General features: G+C 43.4%; 1 protein-coding gene across 1 annotated transcript; it reads right to left on the reverse strand.

Moving 5' to 3' along the window:
* Nucleotides 1–63: 63 nt before the first annotated feature.
* LOC137880139 (CXADR-like membrane protein) lies at nt 64–27,822 on the reverse strand. The gene is made up of 7 exons (XM_068721298.1): nt 27,369–27,822; nt 16,080–16,237; nt 12,578–12,767; nt 11,192–11,359; nt 1,606–1,728; nt 1,383–1,521; nt 64–745 (listed from the first exon to the last, which is right to left on the reverse strand). The coding sequence occupies exons 1-7, from the start codon at nt 27,400–27,402 to the stop codon at nt 574–576; spliced, it is 984 nt and encodes a 327-aa protein (XP_068577399.1). The 5' UTR covers nt 27,403–27,822; the 3' UTR covers nt 64–573.

Below are 27,822 nucleotides of genomic sequence, written 5' to 3' on the forward strand. Positions count from 1 at the left end.
TAATGGACAGGGGAAGAGAGTTAAATTGTTCTAAAAGACCAGAATACTTTGTTTGGTTTCAGTCTCTTACAAAATGTAAGGCTGGATTTTTATTTAGGTTATTCACACAACAATCACATACAACAATTTCAAGTCAATGAAACAGTCACTGTGCTACAAGAAATAAGTCTAACATTCCTACTATACAGAGTTTGCCTCTTTATCAGTTTTCACTGATTTTGCTATGAGGTATAATACAGTCACTCTCTCTGTAATTCCTCTCCCTCCTCTCTTCTTTCTGCTCTGCTCTGCTGTTTTTATGCTGTTCTAAGGCTGGAACCTCCTTCAGGCTAATGAGTAACTCACACATGAGTCCTCCTTCTTTCAGAGCTAACACATAATGTAACTGGTTTGATCCTGTTCACAAGAGGAAGCATAAGTTTTAGAGTGACTATTCTAATAAAGGCACATATGCAGTTTATATGGTTTATCACATCTATCATAAATTAAAAGGTTTATAGGTTATAGTGATTACACTTTGATTCAAAAAGGTTACAGGTTATAATGGTTATACTTTTATGCTTTCATACTTTTCTACGATCTCTCAACAGCTGCCACAGCAGGATCACAGGCGTGTTGGCCTTGGAGCCCCATGTTGTGCACCATGGACTGAGTTGAGGAGGTGCCTGAGCGAGAACTGCCGGAGCGGGATGAAGAGAGGGAGTTGGGCTTCGCCAGTTTGGCTTTGGGAGCGTCTGCATCCTCCCTGAAATGAGGACATGATTCGGAAGAGTTTAAAGGGTGCCCTCAACAGATCAAATCAACATGTATTAACCGAATAAAAATTGTCCTGAATTAATTATTTTTTTACACTGCATAGATACTGTAAAGTAAAGTGGATGTTAGTCTTACATTTTATCCAGTAAACACAAACAAAATCTCAAGTTATATTTTACTACCTAGTTGTTTAATTTCCACCCTTGTTCCTGTTCCATCACTGGCTATATTATTGATAGGGAACAATTCTCACCAGCCTGGAGTATTCATCCTCACACTTACAAACTGCCAATAGTATGATTGTTGTTTTGTGTTGAAGCAAAAAAATAACTAAGTGAAAAGAAAAAAATAAACTGTTAAAACAAATGGTGCCAACATTTCATGCAGTCATTCCATGAATCATCTCAATGAAGTTCTGGTTCCTCACTGTTGGAGTATTGTTGGAATCAGAGCGGGGAGTCATAAGATTTATTATTACTGCTTCAAATGTATTTTGATGATATAAGTGGTACTGTAGCAACAAACATTGATAGTTTAATTTCTTTATCATGAGACTAAAGAGTTCAGTGATGACTGCTTATGGTTACGACTTGCAGAGAAGGTTTTTTTCTCCATTGTATATATACCTGATTTCATTTTGGGTCTCTTCTTCATATTTCTTCATCTCCTTTTTGCGGAACACCAACCAGATGATGAGGATAATAAGGACGACTCCAAAGGACACGCCCACCACTGCCCCTGCTACCACACCAATTCCTCTTATATCTACACCATGTGAACACACAAATTACAAAACATACGCAAACAATTTTGTTCCAATTTAGTGTTCAGCAATGGTCTTCCACTCACAGTGCATCTTGACCTCAACTGTGCAGCTCCCTACTCCCACATCGTTGCTGGCTGTACATTTGTAGACACCAGTGCTGTCCTTGGTCAGGTTCTTCAACGTCACACTCTCTGGGTTTTTCAAATCTGACAAGAGTGAAGATGAATTCTATGAAGAGTTCAGCCAATTCTGTAGATTGTGGACACTGCATTTGTATTGAAATTAATGTTTGTACTATTGTGTAAAGAGACATTACAAAGCAATAGTGAATGACTCTTTGCAATCTTTTAAAAGAACAGTGTATATGATTTTGTGATATCTAGTGTGTTGAAGATTGTAACCAACTAAGTAAAATCAAAAAAATTATTCAAGTCCTTCTTAGAGGTGACACATTTAATTATTGTTTGATTTATTTAAATATATCAATTTTAAAAATAAAATGGGTGTCACATAAAATGTATGAATACTTCCATTTATTTAGGTTAGTGTGTATCAACGCTAAATTAATTCATTTAATTGGGGAACTAGCCTTTGCGCATGTGCTAGATCACATGCTCTCTGTCATCTTTCCGTCTTTTTTCCTGACGGAGACCGGCTGCAGCAAGAGGGCCACTCGCGGCAGGAGTGGGAGTTCAGTTGTAGTGAATTTAGCCATGTTTTATTTACTGACAAATATCTAATATGTATATGAATCATACAACAAACACAAACATAGTGTTGCCACTGTTGACTTTCTTGCTGGAATTAGCGCCTTTTTAGTGACTTTATTGTAAAAAAGCCGACATATCATGATCGATAGCGGGCTACGTTTTCTATTATACTATGGTCAATGCACAATGTTAAGCACTATATTCTTTAGACCACGACAAACATCGATGCTCATTATATTTCTATGACGGCAGCGAAGCGATTCCCCCCTCTACTCTTACGCTGTGCGAACGCAGGCAGGAGTGAGACTGAGTTACTATGGTTACGGTGACGCTGTCAATTTAACAACTGTTAGATCCGGGGGTTCACGGGCCTGATACGGGGCTAACTATTACTCAGCTCTCTATTAAAAGATTAGCAAGCTGGTGGTTTTGAGGAAACTCGCCTGGCTCTGCTCACTACCGTTACTCCTGACGTCTACCCTGCTTCCTCCGGTAACGTGCACTCGGCCGAGGGGCCCCCTGGCCGGGTGCACGTTATCGGAGGAAGCAGGGTAGACGTTAATGGTGAGTCCTTCCTCCCTTTGTCCTCTCCTTCCTGCGTTGTGTCGACCACACAACTCACAGTCTTTAAGGATTCTTCGGACTTCTCGTACAGGAATCCAAAGTCGCTGCTTTTCCAGTTCCCTACGCGTTGGAACGGTGCCTGCATGTCCTAGTGCTTCATGCACCACCTGCACCACCTGCACCACTTCTTTCACGTTCTCTTCTGGGACTACCCTTCCTTTGGGCTGCTCGTCCCACTTCTCGATCCCAACAAAGACAATTTTTCTCATTTGGACGAAACGGTCCACTTCGTCGTTTCCTTTCCAGTGAGTTCCTTCTCGTATGTGGGCCCTCTGGTGCACCACTTCAAGCTCCATACTTAGCCGTAATTCGGCTATTTTTCACCATAGGTCTTCGTGAGCCACTTTTTTACCTTGAGCGCTCTCAAACAAATTTTCTTTTTTACGGAGGACAGGGTATCGCTCCACAAAGTCACTATCCCCTCACCTTCGTTGCTCACTTTTATCACTGCGTCTTCCTCATTGCAACTGACCTCTGCCACCAGCTTTGCTGTCAGACTTTGTAGCTCCAGCCTCAAAGCTCCTTTGATGGCTGTTCTTAGGTTTTCTAAGTTCTTTTGGTCTATCACTGTCCATTCCCACTTTTTGTGGGCCTCCTCAGGATTGTCTTTTCTCAGTCGCGCATACAGCGGTCTTGCATATTTCTTGTAGCTAGGGACATGATCCCTAACGTTGCAGATCCCGAACGGTGCAGAGCCCCAGCACCTTCTGTAGTTCGTTCAGCGAGGTTGGCGGGTCAATCTGCTCCACTTTTCCCCGAAATCCGTCTGAGAGTCCCAGGTCGGTAGAAATCTGGAACCCCAGGTAGTTCACTTGGAATTGTCCAAATTGGCCTTTCTTTAGATTCAATTTCAATCCTGACGCTGTAAGTCGCTCGATCACTTTTCTCAATTTCGCCAAATGTTCTTCCTCTGTGTCATCTGCAATGAATACATCATCGATGTATATGGTCGCCTCCAGGCCGTCCAGTATGTCCATTACTGCCGACTGGAAAACATTTGGAGAGTTCTTGTAGCCTTGTGGTAGTCTCTCCCAGACGTACGCTTTACCTTTGTGAGTGAACACCATCTTGCCTTGAGAGGCTTTAGCTAGCCTCAGTGAGAAAAATCCGTTTGCCAGGTCTATGCAGGACTTGTACTTTTTCAGTCTCAGAGTTTTCAGCATCCCTTGGGGGTTGATCAGGCTGGCTCAGTTGGCGACAGTCCTGCGGTTGAGGGCCTTGAAGTTGATAACTGGTCTCCATCCTCCTCCCGATGACTCTGGCTTTTTGACTGCCTGTATTGGGCTGTTGGTGATGGGATTTGGTTCCTCTCGTACTACCCCCAAGAGGCTCAGCTCCTTGACTATCAGGTCCATTTCTTCAATTGCTCCAGGGTTCAGTGGATACTGGCGGACGGGTGGATGCACACCCCTCTCTATAGTGTGGGTATACTTCACACCCATGTCCCCACAGTCATTTTTGAACCGAGCCACACTAGCCCTGCCTAGGGCGTACCATGCCTGGGTGAGAGTTTGCCCTTTGTCTAAGCTTTTCCGCGCCTTTTCGATCAGTGTCTCTTTATCCTCGAAGTCTTCCAGCACTAATCTTCGGTAGTGTTCTTCCGCTGTTTCTTCGGGACCCATTGACTGGCCCCATTGACTGGCCAAAAAGGCCGTGCAGGCTGCGAGGGAGGCGTAGGTTGGGGTCATCAGAAAATTCGCCCATTCTCCTTTTGTGGCGTAGACCATTACTCCTTTCATTCCCTCAATGTCGTCCAACCAAATCTCTGGAACATCGTAACTTGTCTGGTTAACCTCCGGTACATAGGCCTTTCTTCCGTCTTTGGTGATCATGGGCCCATAACGGTCATCTCTGGCCATCCTCTGCGAAGTCGAGCACACCGATAGAAGGGGCACTGGTTTCTTCTTCCCTTTTCGGCTTCCCAACTTCAGATCTTTCACTCCGTCTGGTGCGTCGTACTCGACCGAGGTCAAGCTTTGGTCATCCCTGTCTTCGTCCGAGTCGTCATTTGCGGAGTCTGACTCTCTCTTCTCCATCCGCCGTGGTGTGGGCAGCGTAGGATTGGTCGGTTCTATTGACCTCACTGGAGTTCTGGGACTCGCTCGACCTGGACTAGGGCTCCCGAACCTTATGGTCCCCTCTCCTGCATCCCTGTACAGCATCCTCTGCAGACCTCCAGGCGCCGTCGTGCTCATGCCCACGTACGCAGTCTCTGGTGCCCTAGGCGCGGTGGTTTCCTTTTCGGTCTGTACAGCTACTCCGTGGGTGTCGCTGGCATGTGCCTCCCTTCTTCTCGTGGCATTCCTCTGGGGCGAGTGGGTCTGTGGTGCTCTCAAGTCCCGATAGCTCCCCCGGTCCGCTGCTTCCCTGCGTGGGTCCGGCGTTGAGGTGAGTCGGGGTCGGCTTTTCCTGTGAGGAATGGGGGCTTCTTCCTCTTCGTATTTGGGCTTCCCTGCTCTCCAGCTGTTTGGTCCCTCTGTCATTTTGAGGGGTCGCTCTATCTTCTCTTTTCGTTCTTGGTATTGGGCTTTAGAGGTGACTATGACCAACTCTTGGACATGACTCCAATTGTGGCCTGCTTTCATCAGGAGGTACATAACCCTCATTGCCGCCTCTTCCGCCACCTCCCAGGGTAGACTGCCAGACCTTGAGCCGTCGACGCAAATGATAGGTTAACTCACTTGCCCGGCTGACTCCTTCATCCAGTGCTGCAGCTATTTCCTCCCGGTAGGTGTCCTGATTTTGTCCGTCTTGATACCCTTCAATAGGTACATGTAGCACCGCAAAGTAGTCTGTAGTTCCCCCACTTGTGACCACTACCGGTGCTTTCTTCACTCGATATTTCTGGAGGCTGTCTTCAAGTTCAATTTTGTAGGAGTCCCCCGCTTGCCGATTCAGGTCCTTTCTGAACTTGTTGATATGGGGTTTCAGGTGGAAGTTGGTTAAAATCACCAACCCATGGCCGTCTATGTCCCAGGGCTCTCCAAAAGTGGTTGTAGGCGGTTATCCCCGTCTGGTTCCCGTACTTTTTGATGCCTGAGGGCATTTTCTTTAGGGGTGGGAGTATGCTTTCCTGTCGCGGGGTATAGATGTGCTTCTTTTTCTGCTTTTCTTTCTTGTACTCTTCTTGTCCTTTTTCCTGCACTGTCCGCAGCGTCTTGGCCACGAAAGCAGGGGTCCCCGAGGTAAAGGTCAATGGGAGCCCAAGGCGCTCTTCGTCCTGAGAGTCTAGCCCTGAAACACCTTCTTCTGACCCCTCAGACTCACTCTCTGATGCGGACTTCTCTGAGAGCATGGTTCCCGCATTGCTGTTTTGTTCATCTTCCTCCACGACATATTCCCCCTGCCTTTCTTTGTAGCGGGATATTTCTCCCCGCACCTCTTTATGTTCTTGGTAGTGGGATGCAGCCTTCACTTTCGTCTTTATGGTGAGCCCTCCCGCTCCTGCCTGCTCCGCCAGCATCTTCACGATCGGGTCGTAGTCTTTTGAGGGGCTTATCAAGGTGACCACCCTTCCTGGGATGGCTTTCAATATCATGAGCCACCATTCCAGCCATTCTCCCACCTCCTTCTTGGTTTTTGGGTGTTTTAAACACTTTACCACTACCACTGCCATTCCGTTGGTAGTGAGGAGAGCCGTATATGACTCCTTCTCTTCGCACTGCTTGTCCACTTCTCCTCCAACAAACCTCATCCTCTGGTAAATGAAGCCTGACTAAGTGTTGTTGGATGGAGGTGTCCCAGCTGGCCCATCCTGCTCCGTACAGGACAACCTGATGCGGGACGTTGCCTCTTTCTGTGTCTTTGTCCGGTTTCGGTTCTCCCGATACCGCCTCAGTCTGCGCGCCCGCTCCTGGGTCCTCGCTGTCGTCCGGTGGCGTCTCCTTTGGCTAGATCGGAGTAGTTACCTCCTCCGCCGGGCTGGGTCCTGGTTCATCCATCCTGGACTTTGTCTTTGTTGTCTCGAGTTGCCTTCCTCCCAAAGCCTCTTGTTGGCCGTTGAGTAAGGGATGGAATCAGGCTCTGGCCCCTCTGCAGTGTAGGCTGAGTCTGATTGATGCTCCCTCGACGTCTGCTGCTTCTCCTGTGCTGGCTTGTATATACCACGCACAGCTTTGATGCGTTGGATGTCTTGCAGTCAAACTTCACTGAGGCTTGGGCAGGATTACTCTCCACCCAAGTCTCTCCTCTCCGAGTCGCTTATACACGAACAGCAGCCTCCTTCGGTCGCCGGGGTTCTTCTTGGGCTCAACGTACTCCTTTTCTGTCGGGCCCCACGTTGGGCGCCATGTGTTAGATCCGGGGGTTCATGGGCCCGATACGGGGCTAACTATTACTTAGCTCTCTATTAAAAGATTAGCAAGCTGGTGGTTTTGAGGAAACTCGCCTGGCTCTGCTCACTACAGTTACTCCTGACGTCTACCCTGCTTCCGCCGGTAACGTGCAATCGGCCGAGGGGCCCCCTGGCTGGGTGCACGTTACCGGATGAAGCAGGGTAGACGTCAGGAGTGCCAGTCGCGTCAGTTATGGCAGCTTTCCTCATCTGGATCCGGGCTCTTGGTAAATTGCCAGGTTTAGATTTTGACGGCTAGGATTTCTAAAACCGTAAGGGGTTGTTAAGTGGACTGGGGTCTAGGATAACCATTCAGAACTCGGTTGTTAAACATACAATAAATTTAACCTTTCACGGCCATGAGGAACATTTACTACCAGTTAAATGAATTCTCTGAGAATTTTACTTTAAATGCAGATTAGATATTTATTGCAGGATAGTTTAGCAGGGGCACAGCAACAGCTCACACAAAATATTACTACTCAAAATGATACTATCCTTGATTCGATTCGTTACAATTTCTATTTAGGTTATATGGTCCTTTATATACTAATTTTTTCGGTGCCGAGGCTCGGTGGAGCTGGATTGAAGAAGTAATAAATTCTTTTGGGGGTTTTAGGAGCGGAGGTCCAGCCGGAACCTTCAGCTCCTCCTGCGTGGGACGACAAAGTCCGTTCAGCGATCCTTCAGGCTCAGGTACAAAGTCTTTAGGGCTGTGTCCTTCTGTCGTCCGGGTGTTAAAGTCAAACAGGGGGGAGAGGAAAATCTCCATCTTTTAATCCTTGGTCACGAACTGCGGTCTTCTTTTCCGTGAACAGAGACGAAGTCCTCCGATGCTGTTGTCGAACGAGGTCCAGTGGTCTTGAGCACTTGGAAGGCGTCCTGCGTCTAATCCCGTCTTGCCTCTGCAAGTCACTCTTTTTATAGCCCTTTTGGGCTGTCCCCCCCTTCCCCAACACTCCCTTTTCTGGCACATGATTAACTTACTTCATCGATTCTCTGTTTATGTGCTTGGTTACACCCAAAAGGTTACACCCATGTTCTGGTGGGTGTGTCTGGTGGGTGTGTCTCTGTCAGGCCCACACACTCAAAACCCGATATGACCTCATCCTCTAAGGTCCACACCCAAGCTTACTTCTCCTTCTTAGCTCTTTCCACATACATTTATCTGGTGCTTCAACACACACACAGACTGATCTTTTTACTTAATCAAGTTTACAGATACATCATTATTATCAGTTTACACTTGTTAAATCACTTCATATATTTTTGTAATACACACTTACTTAAAATGATTATTGGTTTTTATCCTTTCAACCATAAGTATACGCTTTGTGTCCAAATACAGCATAATTATACTGTAATAATGTAGTTTTATGGTATAAATATAAATAAAATACAACACACATTTTGCTTCATTTATGTGTTTATATAATTCAAATTTAAAATGATGCAAACTCACAACAAAGTGAAGTATATGAGTGTACTACTTTTCAAATACACTAAACACGGTCATGTTTGATTTCAAGGGTATCTGTAGTCTAAATTTCCCTTTGCTTGAAAACTTTAACTAAACATTGTCAACATTCATTTTCAGATGTTTCAAGATTATTTTAGCCTCTTCTGTATCTTTATTTTTTAGTGTGAACCATTCTTTGTAACATTTAACTGAATTCTTATGTATTACTGTTTGACAGATAATTCATGCAACTGCCCACTGACCTGGTTTTAATGCTGTTCTCCAATGTTTGCTCTCTAAAATGTCTTAAAATGCACAGAAATATTTTTATCAGGAAAATTAAAAATTATTCTTCACATTGTTTCTGTGCATGCCAAAAATGTGAGACATCACATTGTTAAATGTGGCTACTCAGATAAATATGGTGCTTTGAAATACCCAATTTAATGAATGTGATATTGTATATTCAGTGATGTAACTAGCTACTGGTAAAGTTTCTTATAATGGGGATGTGTTCAAGGCAAGCGGTTTGATATTTTATTAAAATGACGGTCTAAATCTTATTTAAATGCTTTCATGATTTGATATATTTTATATGCAGCTTTAGTGTTGCTGTTTTAGGCAGAGTCATGGGCATTCTAGGGGAAGCTATCGCTATACATGGCCATACACAGATTGCTTATGTACATTTAATACATAGAGTAAGCTTCTAAATCACACATACGAAAGATATGCTGAACCGCAAACTCCACGAGAGATTGTGGAGCAGGAGAGTTCAAAAACAGATGGCCTGCCCTGTTTCTGCAGAGTGAAGTAAATGTGTAGGTTTGTATGTGTTGACCATGTTGATGACTTCACAATCGCAATTTGAATTTGCTAACAATCCCACATCCCAATATGGTAGTAATTATAATAAACAAGTAACAAATGGCTGTATTTCGTTTATTAAAAATATTGCATGACTCTCTACTCGGGTAGAAATGGACCCTAACAAGGTTCAACACGCTGTAACTTCCATTGACTATGGGTATCCTTGTTAGTTATAATCTATGTTATAGTCTGTGAATGTTTTGTGATTTTACTTTTCTAGCCCAAAAGTGGTCCAAGCTACCTGTTTCCAGACGTGATAATACATCATAGGCTATTCTTCAGTGAAAATGAGCAATTAAAAATTGCATCCTTGTTTAAACTGACCATCTGTACTACAAGGGAACAAAGCTGTATTGCTCTTGACAAACCCAAGTAGTGGGAACTTTGCGTTTGCAATATTGGTTTTATATTGATTGCAGGAATTTCTTTTCTGCTTTTTTGTAATGATGGTTCAAGGCAAATGGCTACACTACACTGTGCAGTGCAATGATATCCCGTTTGGAGAACAGTGCAAAGCCTCCACCATCATGATGTCTTTGTTGTTTGTGGCACTAAGGCATTTGGGATAGCTGGTGTTTATTTTTCACCAGTTGTGGAGTCGTTAGAGTACTGTTTAAATATTTTAACATTTAAAAACACTGAAAGATGCACTGTATAGATCCTTTTGGAGTTTTTGTTGCTTTCATTACCTGATCAGTCTTTTCTTTTATATAAATTTAAAAAATGAAACGCAGACACACTAGTGTCTGATAACACTGCTGGACACGCCTGTGTAAACACAGCTGCGGTGGATGAGAGACTGTGGACAGAGCCCTTTGAATAAGGTTTTACTTAAGTTTACATGTTCATGCTTGTTGAATAGATGTATTGATAAAGTATTGGCTTTTTACTTTCAAATGTTTTATTACACGAACAGTAACAAGTGTAGTTGTTGTCAACTGGAATTATCTTCATTTCACCTGGTTCACTTTTCTCCAGAGCCTTCGTTTCATATGCTTGTGTCATGTGTGTGTGTGTAGTTGGAGGAGCTCAGCCCAGACAGAAAGAGTAGAGGAGATGTTTGTGCAGCACGATAATTACATACACTATAACATAAAAAATAATCAATGAAAAGCACCAGTATTGTGGGGCTCATCAATACTTTTTTTTTTTTTAATTTAGCACCAGGTCTCTTGCCAGAGACAGTATTTGACTTGTCCATTCTGGGCTGCTGTAAAAACATGCCAGTACAACATGGCGGACTCCATGGAAGACGACCCGCTCCTTATGTAGATATAAACGGCCTTTTCTAAGCAAACAAAAACACTATGATTCTTAGTTCCAGGTCATTACACACTAATGGAAACGTAAGTTTAATGAATATAATGAATATTATATTCCATTTCTGACAATACATCCCCCCAAATGTGACACACTGTTCATTTAAAAGATGTCAAATGCTTTTCCTCAAGTTGAAACCGATTTTATTGTCACCCAAGCTATATAGGTTATTGTATGTTTATGAGAGCAGTCAAAAGCGAGTGTGTGGTGACACATTGCCAGTTTTCTTTATTTTTATTTTCTATTTTTGGCAATGGCATCTTATTTGTTGTTAAATTTAATTTTGGTATGAAAGTAAGAATCTTTGTAAAACTGACAGGCAAACACGTACTCCTGTGTATGTGTAGACTTACCTATCAGGGCCAGTGGTGGCAGCTTGCCAGCATACTTGCCCTTGTCTAGTACCCTCTCCCATTTGTAGTGGATGGGATCAGAGCCATCTGCAGACTTGCAGATCATCTTAACATCACTGCCCTCCAACAGTTTGCCCTCCATCCAGCACCGCGGCTTGGACGGCTTTACTGCAAATCGATACAAACGCAGATATTCTTACTCACCCACTTTTTCAAAACAAGATTAGAATGAAGTGAAACGAGGGGATTTAAGAGGAAAATAATTCTATTGCAGTACATTATTGTACACAGTATATTTTAAACACTAGATTTACACTTGGCCAACTGTTAATAGTGGGAACTACATAAAGAGGTGTCTCAATAAATATGATCGTTCCTCAGTGCAGATGGAGACTATATTTACCCTAACTTGTTCAGTCCCAAGACTTAATTAAACCATCATCAAGAGATTGGGTAACACTTCATAATACAGTCTGTGACTTAGAATGTAATTACCCGGCACTTACCGTGTAGGTCTACTTAACTTACTTTAGACTATCCTTGTATGAATCTGTACATATCAGTGGTGGACCGTCAGGGCCAGCAAAGCCTTCTCTGCTGGCCTAAACAGAATCACAAAGTTAAAGCTATTTTATAATTTAATAATTTTTCATAAATACACTACATGTATTCTAATTATTTTTCCCATTAGCTTATTTTCTCATTGCACAGCTACTGTCTTCCTCAGTTGCTCTGCTTCAAGTGCAGCTTGTTTTAAGTAGAGCTTTTATATTTCTCTAGGTAAGGAGAGAGGCCCGAGGCCCGCTAGCCGTTGCAGTTAAAGTAAATGGGGACATTATTGTTGATTGTCATAGTCTTCAACCAATCAGATCTTTAGTTTGACATGTTGGCCGTATTCTTTGATGTGCCAGAGCTACCGAGGTAGTCTACAAGTACGTCAGCATTAACGTGCAGCTCAGCATTAATGTGCGGTATGATTGGTTAGTGGGCTAGCGTCACTGTCAAGCTTAAGCTAGCTAGCAGAACTTAGTAGTAGTAAGAGTTCAAGTTGAAAGATATGTAAGAAGTTATGACATTGACATGTCATTTTTAGCGTTTTGCTTGGTGTAGCTTTGTTTTTTTAACACTCAATGGCTGAAGGAGGAGGAGAAACGGATTTGGGAGTTACTGGTAACGCCTTTCTGGAGAAGGACATTTCCAGAAAAACTGGACATCATAAGAAAGGGTCGGCCAACCCCACAGCTAGCAGCCCTGGGGTTGCTGTGCTTGTACGAATGGTATTCCTGGCTAACAGCGTCAGAGAAGCGTTTCACATTTTATGGCTAAGAATGCGTTTTATTTGGAGCAAAGCTAGATTTGCTAACCTAAGGGCTGTTGGTTACTTACCCAGCACTATGAGGTTAATTGTGCTCCAGTGGTATTGTGCGCCAGTCTTGGCTTTGCAGCTGTACTCTCCTGAGTCTGTTAGAGACAAGTCACTTATCAGCAGGGAGGCGTCACCTTTTAAGTACTCTCCAGCGAAGGCTACACGGTTATCATTCGGGTTAAAAACCCGTCCAGCAAAGTAGGTGATTACCTGGTGGGGGATGTGAAATAGGTGAGTGGGTTTATGATGGGGTAAACAAGATAAGATACATACAGTGAGTGCAACAATGTCTATAACAACTAGTAATTGTATTTGTACAGGAGGCCAGAGAGAAGATATATGAAAAATAACCTCATTTATCCCCCTGAAGAATCTCTGTTGTTATCTTTATTATACACACACATAAAGACCTATAGAGATACATTTGTGGAGCGATATCAGAGTGATGGGCACAACTCCTGGGCAGTTAGGGATTTGATGCCACTCTCCAGCTCCACACTGGGGACTGAACTACTCCTGCAGCTGTCATATCATAATAATACTTCTTTTTTCATGATCATGACACATAAACACAGGATAATCTTGATACTGAGAAAGCATGACCCATTCCAGTTACTTGTATCTTTATGTTCACAATGTCTTCTTGCATCTCAACTATTTCTCTGGGGTTGCCAAGACTACGGTGTGAGTGCCAACTAGGCTTGTCTATTCTGTTTTTTACTTCTTAATATTAGACTTACAGATTTACATCTTACATTTTCATCATAATCTTTTATATTGGAGCTTAAGCCATGAATATAAACCAATATTTGGCAATTTATGTCTGTTTTACTTGTTTACATATTTACACTTAATATATTTTATGTGGAAACTTAGGCCATGCACATCAGGCTGTTTTTTTATATGAAATATATGTCAAGATGACAGATTCCAGTCTTTCAATTTTGAATAAATTTGTACAGTGTCCAGCAGTGTACAGTGTGCTGTATGGGGGGTGTTCATTTTCATGCCCTTAATATACCTGACTAATTATAATAACACCTCCCTTCAAATCTTTTTGGCAATTACTGGAGACTTTAATCACACCACCCTGGATAGAGCCCTGCCGACATTCCACCAGTATGTTGACTGCCACACATGAAACAATATAACTCTGGACCTATTGTATGCAAATGCGATTGATGCATACAGTACCACTGCCCTCCCTCCGCTTGGCAGGTCCAATCACAACCTGATCCTGTTGACCTGAAGGTGAAGATCAGGGAGTGCAAGGACACCTACAGGAGGAAGCTGGAGGCCAAACTCCAGCAGAACAATGTGAGGAAGGTGTGGACCGGGATGAAGCTGATTACTGGCTTCAAGGTTGGAAGGAGACAACCAGGGGGATCCCTGGAGAGGGCCAACGAGCTAAACTGTTTCTTCAATAGATTTAGCTCACAGCCCTCATCTGTCTCCTCCACACACCTCACCTCACAAACACCTCGGCTGCCTCCTCCCCTCCCCCCTCTGTCCACCCTGGTGAGCGGCACGGACAATGAGCCCTCTACTTCAAAGGGCTCTTCCACCACCGACACCATGACCACCCTCCCCCCCTCTCTGTGACGACTGGCCAGGTTAGAAGACAGCTGGAGAGTCTCCACCAAGGAAAGGCTGAGGGACCTAATGGCATCAGCCCCAGGGTCCTGAAGACCTGCGCCATCCAGCTGTCTGATGTCCTGCAACACCTCTACAACCTGAGCCTGAAGCAGGAGGAAGGCCTGGTGCTGTGGAAGACGTCATGCCTGGTTCCTGTACCAAAGAAGACGACTCCATCTGGCCTCAATGACTACCGACCAGTTGCCCTCACATCCCATGTGATGAAGGTGCTGGAGAGGCTGGTCTTGGCCCACCTCCGACCGCAGGTGAAATCATCACTGGACCCTCTGCAATTTGCATACCAGCCTCATGTGGGAGTGGACGACGCCATCATCTACCTGCTGCAACAAGCTCAGTCACACCTGGATGGAACCGGTGGCTCTATGAGAATCACTTTCTTTGATTTCTCCAGTGCATTCAACACCATCCAACCAGTGCTACTGAGTGAGAAGCTGCGGGTGGTGGGGGTTAACGCATCCATTGTCTCCTGGATCACTGACTACCTCACAGGCAGACCACAGTTTGTCCGACTGGGCCGTGTGCTGTCTGACACGGTGGTCAGTGATACTGGAGCCCCACAGGGAACTGTTCTGTCTCCCTTCCTGTTCACCTTATACACCACTGACTTCCAGTACAACTCGGGGTCATGTCATCTGCAGAAGTTCTCTGATGACTCTGCAGTGGTCGGGTGTATAAGGGATGGATGGGAGGAGGAGTACAGGGCAGTAGTGGATAACTTTGTGGAGTGGGCCGGTAGAAATCACCTGCTTCTGAACGTGGCCAAGACCAGAGAGATGGTGGTCGACTTCGGGAGGAGGACGACGGCTCCACAACTGCTGAGAGTTCTGGGAGAGGATGTGGACATGGTGAAGGAGTACAAGTACCTGGGTGTCTCCATCGACAGCAGACTGAACTGGAAGGCCAACATCAACGCTGTGTACAAGAAGGGGATGAGTCGACTCTTTTTCTTGAGGAAACTCGGATCCTTCAACGTGTGCAGTAAGATGTTGGAGATGTTCTATCAGTTTGTTGTGGCCAGTGCACTTCACTTTGCTGTAGTCTGCTGGGGGAGCAGCATTGAAGCCGGAGACACCAACAGACTTAATAAACTGATTAAGAAGGCTGGCTCCATCATTGGCTGCAAACTGGACAGTCTGAAACAGGTGGTGGAGAGGAGGACACTGAAGAAACTATTATCCATATTGGATAACCCGGATCACCCTCTCCACCACCTACTGCAGGGACAGCGGAGCACTTTCTCCAACAGACTGATCCAGCTTGCTGTCATAAGGACAGGTACAGGAGAACATTCCTGCCTACTGCTATAAGACTGTATAACAAATCACCTCGGGCCAAATCATTCACTGTTGGTTAAATCTTTGCACTACTGTTTATTTAGTTGATTTAATATTATTCTGTTATTCTATTCATTGTGTATATAGTGTGCATTTTTTATATAATATCTTTACTCTGTTATTATAATTGTATATATTGTGTATTGACATGTGCATTTTTTTATATAATATTAAGATTTTTACTGTAACCTATTGCTGCTTGCAACTAAATAATTTCCCCTCGCGGGATCAATAAAGTTACTATCTATCTATCTATCTATCTATCTATCTATCTATCTATCTATCTATCTATCTATCTATCTATCTATCTATCTATCTAAATCTCAACTGGTGCCTCTAAATTTTAAATGTAATGTATACTTGAGTCTGTGAGCCTTCTTGGAATTTTCTTATGGTACTCATATAAAACATGAATATAGTGTTGATTAATTAATTCTACCTATGCACATGCAGATCTAATAAATAATAGCTTGTGATATAGTGTGTTTCATCCCCAATAATCTTATAAGCTCTTGTATGGAGAGACACTCACCACTCTTTGCTTGTTGGTTGGCTTGAGAAACAGCCACTCAATGTCAAGAGTGGTATCATCACCCACCGAGAACTGATGGTGGCAGGGCAGTGTAGCATTGTCTCCAACAACCCTCTTCATCTCAATATGGGCATATGTCGTCAGCACACCCAGCAGAACTGTAGAAAGACAGACAAGGCAAAGACTACCGTTTACTGCATCAGATATTAAATATTAATGATAAAATGGTTTTATAAAATTATAAATGAATGCTGCAAGCAGCGAAGAAGGGGCCCTCGCACATTCTTGCGTGTCGGGTTACTTGTGTGACACTGGTCAATGTGCCCAGTCACAGTGAAACAATCAATTTCTGTTGAGTGCAATGATATATCATAACAAATGTTTCCTAGAAGGGGGGGCTTTGTTGTTGGGGGTGGGGATGACCCACACCAATGGAACTGTAACTCTCTGCTTTATTTGCCCAACTTATTTGGACAGGCTGACGAGGAATGAATGTTAAGTTTGATAAGTTTGCAGATTCACTATTGTTTCTTTCCAGCCTCACCTTTCTTTTTCTATACACTATCAGGACAGGAATTGAGAAGGCTAGCTGCATACAGGGCCCCGACTTTTTCTGGAGAGAATCATTGGTGTCATTAGCCTTGTAGCCTGGACCCAGAAGATATCAATTATTGCCTTTATCAGGTAGGGGAGACAGAGGATGGTTGTGAAGCTGTAGTGGAGGTGGGGGAGGGGCAGGGCACTTTAATTTCGCCGATTGTGTCAAAACTGGCTGAGGACTTGGAGCAAGTGGTGGGAGTGGGGTTGGAACTGTACGTCAAGGAGTGTGGCGAGGAGTGAGTTTGGTTCCAGCAATGACCAGCTCTTTCATGTGGTCAGTGAACTCCAGGTGGGGGGAGGATGGGGAGAGTGTAAGGACAGAGGAAAGGGACCTGGATAGAGTCTGGGGGGTGGAAGTAGGTGCTGGTGAGGGAGGTAAAGACTCCTCCTCTTCGAAGGGTGGAGAAAGTGGGAGATCAGAGGCGGACCCTGATGATGAGGTTGGAGACTCCTCCTCTTGGCTCTCCTTAGACAGGGGTATCCTTCCTGTAAGATCTCTATGGCGATGCTGTGTGGTTATCTATATCTATATCGGCAGGTCCGATCACAGCCTGATCCTGTTGACACCCAGGTATGTTCCTCTGGTACAGAGGCAGCCTGTGACCACCAGGACTGTGAGGAGGTGGTCTCAGGAGGCTAATGACGCCCTGCAGGACTGCTTTGAGTCAACGGATTGGGATATGCTGTGTGGACCACATGGGGAGGACATCAACAGCATGACGGACTGTATCACAGAATACATAAAATTCTGTGAACACTCTACCATTCCATCCCGGACTGTACACTGCTTCCCTAACAACAAGCCATGGATCACCAGTGACCTGAAAGCACTTCTTAATAAGAAGAAAGCTGCTTTCAGGTCTGGGGACAGGGACGAGCTCAGGAGAGTCCAGCGTGACCTGAAGGTGAAGTTCAAGGAGTGCAAGGACACCTACAGGAGGAAGCTGGAGGCCAAACTCCAGCAGAACAATGTGAGGGAGGTGTGGACCGGGATGAAGCTGATTACTGGCTTCAAGGTTGGAGGGAGACAACCAGGGGGATCCCTGGAGAGGGCCAACGAGCTAAACTGTTTCTTCAATAGATTTAGCTCACAGCCCTCATCTGTCTCCTCCACACACCTCACCTCACAAACACCTCGGCTGCCTCCTCCCCTCCCCCCTCTGTCCCCACTGGTGAGCGGCACGGACAATGAGCCCTCTACTTCAAAGGGCTCTTCCACCACCGACACCATGACCACCCTCCCCCCCCTCTCTGTGACGACTGGCCAGGTTAGAAGACAGCTGGAGAGACTCCACCAAGGAAAGGCTGAGGGACCTGATGGCATCAGCCCCAGGGTCCTGAAGACCTGCGCCATCCAGCTGTCTGATGTCCTGCAACACCTCTACAACCTGAGCCTGAAGCAGGAGGAAGTCCCGGTGCTGTGGAAGACGTCGTGCCTGGTTCCTGTACCTAAGAAGATGACACCATCTGGCCTCAATGACTACCGACCAGTTGCCTCACATCCCATGTGATGAAGGTGCTGGAGAGGCTGATCTTGGCCCACCTCCGACCGCAGGTGAAATCATCACTGGACCCTCTGCAATTTGCATACCAGCCTCATGTGGGAATGGACGACGCCATCATCTACCTGCTGCAACGAGCTCAGTCACACCTGGATGGAACCGGTGGCTCTATGAGAATCACTTTCTTTGATTTCTCCAATGCATTCAACACCATCCAACCAGCGCTGCTGAGTGAGAAGCTGCGGGAGGTGGGGGTTAACGCGTCCACCGTCTCCTGGATCACTGACTACCTCACAGGCAGACCACAGTTTGTCCGACTGGGCAGTGTGCTGTCTGATACGGTTGTCAGTGATACTGGAGCCCCACAGGGAACTGTTGTGTCTCCCTTCCTGTTCACCTTATACACCACTGACTTCCAATACAACTCGGGGTCATGCCATCTGCAGAAGTTCTCTGATGACTCTGCAGTGGTCGGGTGTATAGGGGACGGACGGGAGGAGGAGTACAGGGCAGTAGTGGATGACTTTGTGGAGTGGGCCGGTAGAAATCACCTGCTTCTGAACGTGGCCAAGACCAGAGAGATGGTGGTCGACTTCGGGAGGAGGACGACGGCTCCACAGCCACTGAGAGTTCTGGGAGAGGATGTGGACATGGTGAAGGAGTACAAGTACCTGGGTGTCTCCATCGACAGCAGACTGAACTGGAAGGCCAACATCAACGCTGTGTACAAGAAGGGGATGAGTCGACTCTTTTTCTTGAGGAAACTCGGATCCTTCAACGTGTGCAGTAAGATGTTGGAGATGTTCTTTCAGTCTGTTGTGGCCAGTGCACTTCACTTTGCTGTAGTCTGCTGGGGGAGCAGCATTGGAGCCGGAGACATCAACAGGCTTAATAAACTGATTAAGAAGGCCGGCTCCATCATTGGCTGCAAACTGGACAGTCTGGAACAGGTGGTGGAGAGGAGGACACTGAAGAAACTATTATCCATATTGGATAACCAGGACCACTCTCTCCACCACCTACTGCAGGGACAGCGGAGCACTTTCTCCAACAGACTGATCCAGCTCGCTGTCATAAGGACAGGTACAGGAGAACATTCCTGCCTACTGCTATAAGACTGTATAACAAATCACCTCGGGCCAAATCATTCACTGTTGGTTAAACCTCTGCACTACTGTTTATTTAGTTGATTAATATTATTCTGTTATTCTATTCACTGTGTATATAGCGTCCATTTTTTATACAACATCTTTACTCTATTATAATTGTATATATTGTGTATTGTGACATGTGTATTTTTCTTTTTTTTTGTATATATAATATTAAGATTTGTATACCTGTGACCTATTGCTGCTCTGGAACCTATTGCTGCTTGTAACAAAATAATTTCCCCTCGCGGGATCAATAAAGTTACTATCTATCTATCTGTCTATCTATCTATCTATCTATCTATCTATCTATCTATCTATCTATCTATCTGTCTATCTATCTATCTATCTATCTATCTATCTATCTATCTCTTGTTTAGATTCCTTTTGTCTCTTGTCCTTAGCAGTAGGAACAGACGGGTGACACAGAAATAAAAATAGGTTAGAGGTAAACAGTTTTACCCCTGACTTTTTTAGGCAAACTCCATGTGCCTTAAAAAGATGTGTGCGCTCCCAGAAAAGGTAGAAATTGTTGATAAAATGTACTGAATGGTCACTACATGCAGTTGACAGCCATTTGTTCAGTGCAAACAGCCTGCTGAATCCTTCATCTCCTCCTCTGACTGGTGGAAGAGGGCCACTGATAAACACCTCAGCCTCGACAGAGCTGACTGTGTTTAACAGATCAATAAAGTCTTGCTTCAGAACTTCAGACTATTGTTTCACAATATTACAGCTTCCTGTATGCACGATGATGTTTTTCACCATGGAATGGTCGGCCACGATGTCCAGGATTTTGTCTCTCATGTTAGAGACCATATCTTTCAGAAAGCAGAGTATTTTGGTATTCTTGCTGCACAATGTTCTGACATCTTTTACAGCATAGTCACCAACAATCAGAGTCTCAGGCCCAGTCATTAGCTTAGGGATTGATTCAATCTATTTGTTTTTCATTTCCAGAGAATGCTTCATTCTTGATACGTTCCAGCCAGTGGCTCTTACTGACAAATACATTTTCCAGTGCCACTACAGTTAATGAAGACATGACTAAGCCTCTTTATTATAACTGCAACACCAACCAATGTGTGTTAATGCCTCAATACAATTTATTTGGTTGTGTAACAATCAAGCTGTTTCTTTCAGATTGTTTTCTAAGATGTCTCTCTCAGTTTTTAGAAGAGTGAAGTACATTTTTGCAGCTTTCACCCCCACCTCTACAGTCTTTTTGACTTTTCATTCTAACAGTGAAAAAACAGACAAATTAGATGTAACACACCGTCTGTTCTTGTTTCAACAGATCTTTTAATCAGCTTGAGTGGATTTAGTACAACATAAACTAATGTCATCAGTTAAAAAGTAACCTCAGACAGCAGAAGTTTGCAAAACCAGGTGTGTACACTATATTCCATTACACAGCTATGCTTTATCCTGTTCAGTCCTTGTACAGACACTACTTTGAGGAGAACTTTTCAGACAGCAGACATGCCCTGCAGCAGTGTTGTCAGACTAATCAGATATTTATGATGTCCAGTGTCAGATTCAGAATCTCTGCATCAGTCAAGTCTGCACACAGAAACAAGTTTAAAATATAGCCGCAAGCAACGATTTGGGGTTGTAACCCTTTTTTCGTTCAACAGAAGGAAGCAGCTTAACTGCCAAAATCAAAGGCAGCAGGAAGCAGGTTTCAGGCTTGACAAAGCTGAGCAAAGTCACTTCAGTTGGTTTAATTCTTTCTTAAGGAGGACTGAGACCAATCACACACTTGTTTTTTTCTTGACAATGAATGTAGCCTCAAACTTCCACCAGTCCTATATCTTGGCATGTTAGTGACATGTTTCAAAAGCAAGTTTGGTGATGTTTGGACAAAATGTAATTGATTAATGTCAAAAATGATGCCAGGCCTATGCACATGATTGGAACTGGTGGAGCTCCAAATTTAGCTATTTCAGAACCATTTAACACATGTGGTTTAACATTATCATGAAACATATCCTGCAAGTTTTGTAATGTTTGGAGAAATAATTTCTGTTTTATAGTCTGATGCGCATGGCATAGTACAAATGTGCATGGCATAGTACAAATCAACATTTGGAGCGCCTCCTCGTGATGTATTTTAAAGACATTCATTTCAGGGACAGCCCAATTGTTGTTGTCTTTGGTCTGGTTATGTGCTGAGCCACGTCCATTTGAAGTCCATTGGTTAATATCTTAAAAACATGATTACATTTCAACAAATATTTGATTACTTTTGATAAGCTTGGTTCACGATTCACTGAATTTTCATGGTGGAAAATCTGTATGGCCAATTTATATGGTCTGAGAGGTATTTCTGTAGAGCACGATACACTGGACATGTGTGTCAAATTTCAAGTTGATCAGACTTTACCTTCACCTACTGGTCGATTTGACTGACACTTTCAGTATTGCGTTTTGGGGCTTTAATTACAGTGCCATGTGTCTGATTGGAGTCTTGGAAAGCACTTGCACATAATTTCCAGTTATTGTTCCAAGTTTCATGTTTCTAGCTAGTTCCAGCTCACAGGAATTGGAGCAAAGCGGCAGACAATAAATAATGCAGTATTGCTCCCTGTCATTTACAAAAGGCCAGAATGTTGGTATTGATGTGAATGCAGCACCTCATCTGGAGAAACGGACGCACAAACCATCTACAATCGTTAAATGTTCCTGACTGCTTCTCAGTAATACAGATACGCATTGCATATAGTCTACATGACAGGAAACTGGAGCTTCTCTCAACAGCCGGGCAGAGAGGATGCTTCCTGTCCTCAATCTAGTCCGTCAGATATTTAAAAAAAAAAAAAATTGAAAGTGTAAACTCTCCCTTAAACAACATTGTTCTAAAACTTGTTTAATTCTGACATTTAGAAATTCTGTCATTTAAGTAAGCATACGGTAGAAACGTTTATTGTCTGTGTCATAAAAACAACACCTAATGTTTGGCTGCAACATAGCTGATTTTATAAATAGCCACTGGCTTGAATGGATTGCATAGCTGCTTCCCAAAGTCTGCAGTTATGCTTTGAGTGATAAAGAGAGATGGTTTTGCTGATTGGGTGTATGGAGTGTGGGCAGGGAAGGAGGGAGAGTGTGGGTGAGGGGTGGAAATAGTGAAGGGGGTGAGAGGAGAGAGAGATGACGTTGTCACAGTGATTTTTGTCAGCTAGCTGAAGAGACACTCTGTAAGGGGAAGTTCCCCCTGCTGCTGCGCTCAGCTAATTAAAACTCACCCTTTACACATGCCTATGTGCACACACACACATGCGCAGCTACACTGAGTTTTACAGGATCAAGTCATGTATCTGCTGTCAGAGGAATTTTAAGTTTGTTGGCATAAATCAAATATATTATTCATTGCTATGTTTCCAATCGCGTATAATCACCTGAAACTAAGAATCGTTTACATTTTATCTACAAAGGAAGCGGGTCCCCTTCCACAGAGTCCATTGTGTTGCAGCGCCATGTTTCTACAGCAGCTCAGGATGGACAAACCAAACACTGTAGCCTTTCACATTTTTGCGTTAGGCACTAAACGGACCCCCGTGCTAAAGTATTAAACACCGGAGTATTGATGAGCTCCAACGTTACAGGTGCTTTGTATTGGTACTTTTTAAGCCGTGTGCATCTCTTCTGCTCTCACTGTCAGGGCTGAGCACTTACTACACACATACAAATGTACAAGCACACAAGTCAGCAAGCACAGAGCGTGTTATGGAGACAGTGAAGTGAACCAGGTGAAGTGACCATTACTTGAGAAAATGACAAATACGCTCATTACTGTTGTTAGCGTCCGTTAGTGCAATAAACATCCACAAGTAAAAAGCCAATATTTTATCAATACAGCCGTTCAACGTGCATAAATATATAAACATAAGCAAAACCTATTTCAAACGGCTCTGTTTGCAGTCTACAATCCATCTCCGCTATGATTACACAAGCACATTACGCAGGCTCGGCTAATAGCACATTTGTAAAAATGTGCTAAAACAGAAGCTGTCTTGATGTAGTCTAACTGTTTTGCTTATTTTGTTCTTGAAAAACTTCTCTGCTGGCTGAGACAAAGCAGTCTCTTCTCATTTTACCAGCGGTGCCTGCAGGGAGTGATTCAGCAGAGGGAGGAGGACAGAGGACAGGAGGAATGACTGATACTGACTAACGTTTGTGTTCTTAATTCTATATAATGTATTCAGTTTGTGTGGATTTTGGCGGCCCCTGTGGACAAAAGTGGTAGTGCACCAGATTCCCCTTTGATAAACCCTCATTTACAGCCTAAGCCTCCAGCAGCGTGGTGTCGGTTTTGGCTCCCAGCAGAAACCAGTGTGATGCGAAGCAAAGCTCTATTTCTGGCCAGAGTAGGAGATGCTTCTGCTCATCGCATGGATGAGCTCTTTTCCTCTCGCCGGAGCTTCTGACTGCAGGTCGAAGGCAGCAGCAGAGCTGGATCTGGGTCTGTCCGTGGTGGGCTGGTCCCTTCCGCAGACCCAACTTGAGACTGAGCTGAAGGAGTTTCTGATGAACCTGCATGATTTCCTCTGAATTTGTGTGAATCCGAACAGATGGCACCAATGACAGGCATTAAGAATAACTACATAGAAATAGCCAATCTTTTCACATGGTCTCATGGTTCACATGGTCATTAGAGACACTGGTCTCTAATGGTCTCGTTTAGTTATGTAGGTCATGAGACATTAAAAGAAAAGAAAATTGTCTTAATCTGATAATCATTTGTGTGCATGAAACATAATGTTTAGCATTTTGTCTCTCTAATTTCACAAGGTCATAATTAAATGAGAAAATACTTTTCATTTGTCACCTATTTAATTCACACAGGTGTAAAGAAAAACATGTTTATTTCATATAGACTATTTGTTGAATAACCTGAATGCTTTATCATGATATATATTGTCAAAATATGAAATGGCCTATATTGGGATAGAAGATAAATAGCCTGTTGCTGTCTATCTCTATCTAGCTGTAACATGGTACTCACCATAGAGCAAAGTTTGCTCTGTTGTTTAGTACTCTCAGTGAGGTCATGTTGTTATGATTAAAGAAAGGATCGCCAAACCAACAAAAACTACCTGAGAAAATATTTTTGTGATTTGGGTGAAACAACCCTCAAACATGTATGTAATCATTTGACTTTTCAGGGTGGGCTTAAGTTGCACACTATATGCGACAGTGCTCTGCTATGACTAACCTAACTTGTCTGACATGATAGGCACGGACGGAGCAAGATACTGGCAAGCATGCAGTAAGACCCAAGGTGAATCTGGACTGATTCGAGATGGCATGTGCATCAAAGAGAGAGGGGGCTGAGGACTTCAGTCCCTCATTCAAAGACCAACAACAAATCTATCTTTCTACCTATTTGAGTCTCTTGACGGTCTAAGGCACAAAGCAGAAGTGGTGAGAACAAGAGACAAGAAGAAAAGAGAGAGGGATGAAGAGGAGACGAGGGAGGGCGGGTCTGAGATTTGAGGCCAGAGCCCTGCAAGATGTCACATCCTAACCTCCGGCATTGGAGACGTCTGTCAGCTCCACACTTGACAGATACTTCGGTCTGCCGCTGGTGATCTCCTCTATATATAGAGACAAGGGTACGGATACAGCTTAACTCATTAACTAGGTGCAGTCCATGTCAGTTGACATGGGAGGTGCTGGCTCCAGCTGATCTGTGAGGGTATCCGTAATATTTCTATGTACAAATGAGTATCATTAAGGAAGGGCTGTCGCAATAACCGCAATATTGCACTATTGACAAGCCAACCACAGGGGATGGCAGGTAACTGCAACAACCGCTATGTTCACGTTTTTTCTTTTTTTAATTAATGCAATGGGAGTGTTACTGAACGTCTATTCTGCACTGAACACTGCACATCTGCACTTGACACTTTGTTATACAGCCGTCAAATAACAGTGAAGAAAGGGCGAGACAAATATCACAAAGACCAACCGTCACATCATTCATGTAGGCTACAAGTGCTGAACAACAATAGAGAAGAGATTAATACACATAGACGGGTCAGTTCTCTCTCTCTCTACATGCTTCAGCCTTCTGTTCATCCAGCAAGAACTTTACCTTGTGCTGACATTTTTTACTTTTGCAGATATTCCGTATCACAGTAACTAGATGAAACCAAAACGTCTCAGATGAAAAAAAGCTGTGTCTCATTGCTCTTTTGTGATCTGCATTTAACAATAAACAAGTATTTAATTAGTTTTAAAACTGACATCTTTGTTGTTTAAAAAGGAGTGCTAAACCTAATAATAGTTTAACAGTAAAGCTTATTTATATAGCACTAAAATCCGGATAAATTAAGTAATAGTCATTCATTCAGTCTCTGACAATTTATTTTTATTAGGGTTTTTGACATGAATGATGGATAAGAAAAATAATTCCTGTAAAAAAGCTTTTAATTGTATGTTACTGACCGCGAGGAAAACACATTACCATAATTTTCACGGTCACAAGAAATGGCAGTTGTTGGATGATGATAGCTTTCAGCACAGCATGCCTGGGAAATGTTCAGGGTGTGAGCTGTACTTCCATCCTGAGGTGAAGTCAGCGTTGCACAAAATGCAGACCACCTTAAATATGTTAATTATTAAATATGCGGAGCTTAGTGTCTACACTCTCAGAGAAAATACAACCGTTTATATTCAAAGCAAATATCTAATTGTGACTGGTTTAATCAGCTACATTTAATATATCAAAAAAGCGAGGAAGTTTTCAACTGTGGAGCGAAGCATGCTGTGCCATGAGGTAGAAAATGCTGTTTTTGCCATGGCCTGTCAACCTCACTCCCATAATGCAACTAATGAAAGCTCCCATCACCCCATGGACAACTTGACTAATTGTAATGTCATGACCCTGTGCTGTTGGAACGGCTGAGCGTGGGGCTGGGCTGTGCTCACACGTGTCTGATGCATGCTTACTAACATACACACACAGACAGGATGAGGAAAACAACAACGTGTATTTCACAATGCATATACTCATGATGTGCTTTTGACAAACAAGCGTGGTAAACTTTGTAGAGTTGATGAAAGAAAAAGTATCCCTTATTTATTTTGCACCAAATTGAAATGTACTGTATTTGTACACTGACATATACGACTTTAGCCAATATAGTTAAATCATTTGGTAAATCCTAGAAAAATAATAAAAAATGCTGCACAACCAGCACTATTTAACTATTCATCTTGATCCTAGTTTTTCAGGAAAATCCTAAATCTTCTCGAAAGATCTGAAGAAGAAAAGAACGTAATTGAACCTAAAGCATAGTTCATTCATTCAGAACATAAGGCACCATTGTCGATGGAGGTCAGCAGCAGCCAACTCCTGTTGTAATGACTGCACTGTCATAATGAAAAATAAAACAAGCAGCTTGGTATTCACAACCTTAGAGTGCCCAGAAAACAGTTTTAGGTAATGCATGTCCATTTCAATAGTGACACACTTACAGAATTCCAATAATAGATTATTTCTAATGTCAAATGTTAAGTTGCTGTGGTATTCAGAGGTGACATTTGAATAAAGATCCTTGTTCTGCAACTCAAAAGTCATTAGTAAAATGACATCACTATGATATTTCTAGGATAAAATACCAATTGGAATCATATTAAAGTGACCTCATTGTTAGGTTATTTTCATATCTATCATTAACATTGCCATTTGAACACATGGTCCTCAGTACTGTGTTTACAATTAGGCTACCTTCTGGTATGTGGTGGTATCAATAACAAATTAATTAATGAGTATGTCAGTGCTGCAATATTGTGTACACACATTTCACTTGTAATCTGCGTTAGACTCTAAAGCGGATTACTGGAGTTATTTTCTAAATGTTGAAGCCTATTTTGCAAAAAAATTATACAGCACACAAACTCAACTCATATAATATAACTCGTGTCCGAAAACACATTTTAAAACCTGTCCGCGTACATTCACTCACACATACAAACTTCTCATAATAATTTTCTTCAGCATAAAATCAGTGATCGTACATTGAACTTACCAAAGAACAATGTGACAACAGTAGAGGCAGACATCCCGGTACCCAGAGAGGACAAATCCCAGCAGGAGAGGAGAGAGTATCTAGAATGTCTCTGTGACTGGATGGATGGATTTAACAGTAACTATAGTGTGACCTGACGGAGAGCTGAAAAGGACTGCATGTCTCCAGCGTGACCTGACGGAAGACTGAAGAGTACTGCATGTCTCCAGCATGCCGCGCAGCATACAATGTCAGCATTGTCATAAAATCAAGCGCAGCAGAATCTTCTTGCTCTTTTACACTGATCATCCGCAAAGCGACTTCTCCTTGAGCTCATCTTAAACTTGTGTGTGGCGTGTTTCCCTGATGCACACAAGATTACACGCAGTCTCTCTCTGTCCGTCCTACACTGTGGACCACTGCATGGAAATCAAAAGAGGAAGTGAAAAAAGCTGTGCCTGCAGCAGCCGGTGAA

The sequence above is a fragment of the Cebidichthys violaceus genome, unplaced genomic scaffold (assembly GCF_023349555.1).
Source record: "Cebidichthys violaceus isolate CVI_PGR_0920_01 unplaced genomic scaffold, fCebVio1.0.p SCAF_27, whole genome shotgun sequence".
NCBI classification, from domain to species: Eukaryota; Metazoa; Chordata; class Actinopteri; order Perciformes; family Stichaeidae; genus Cebidichthys; species Cebidichthys violaceus.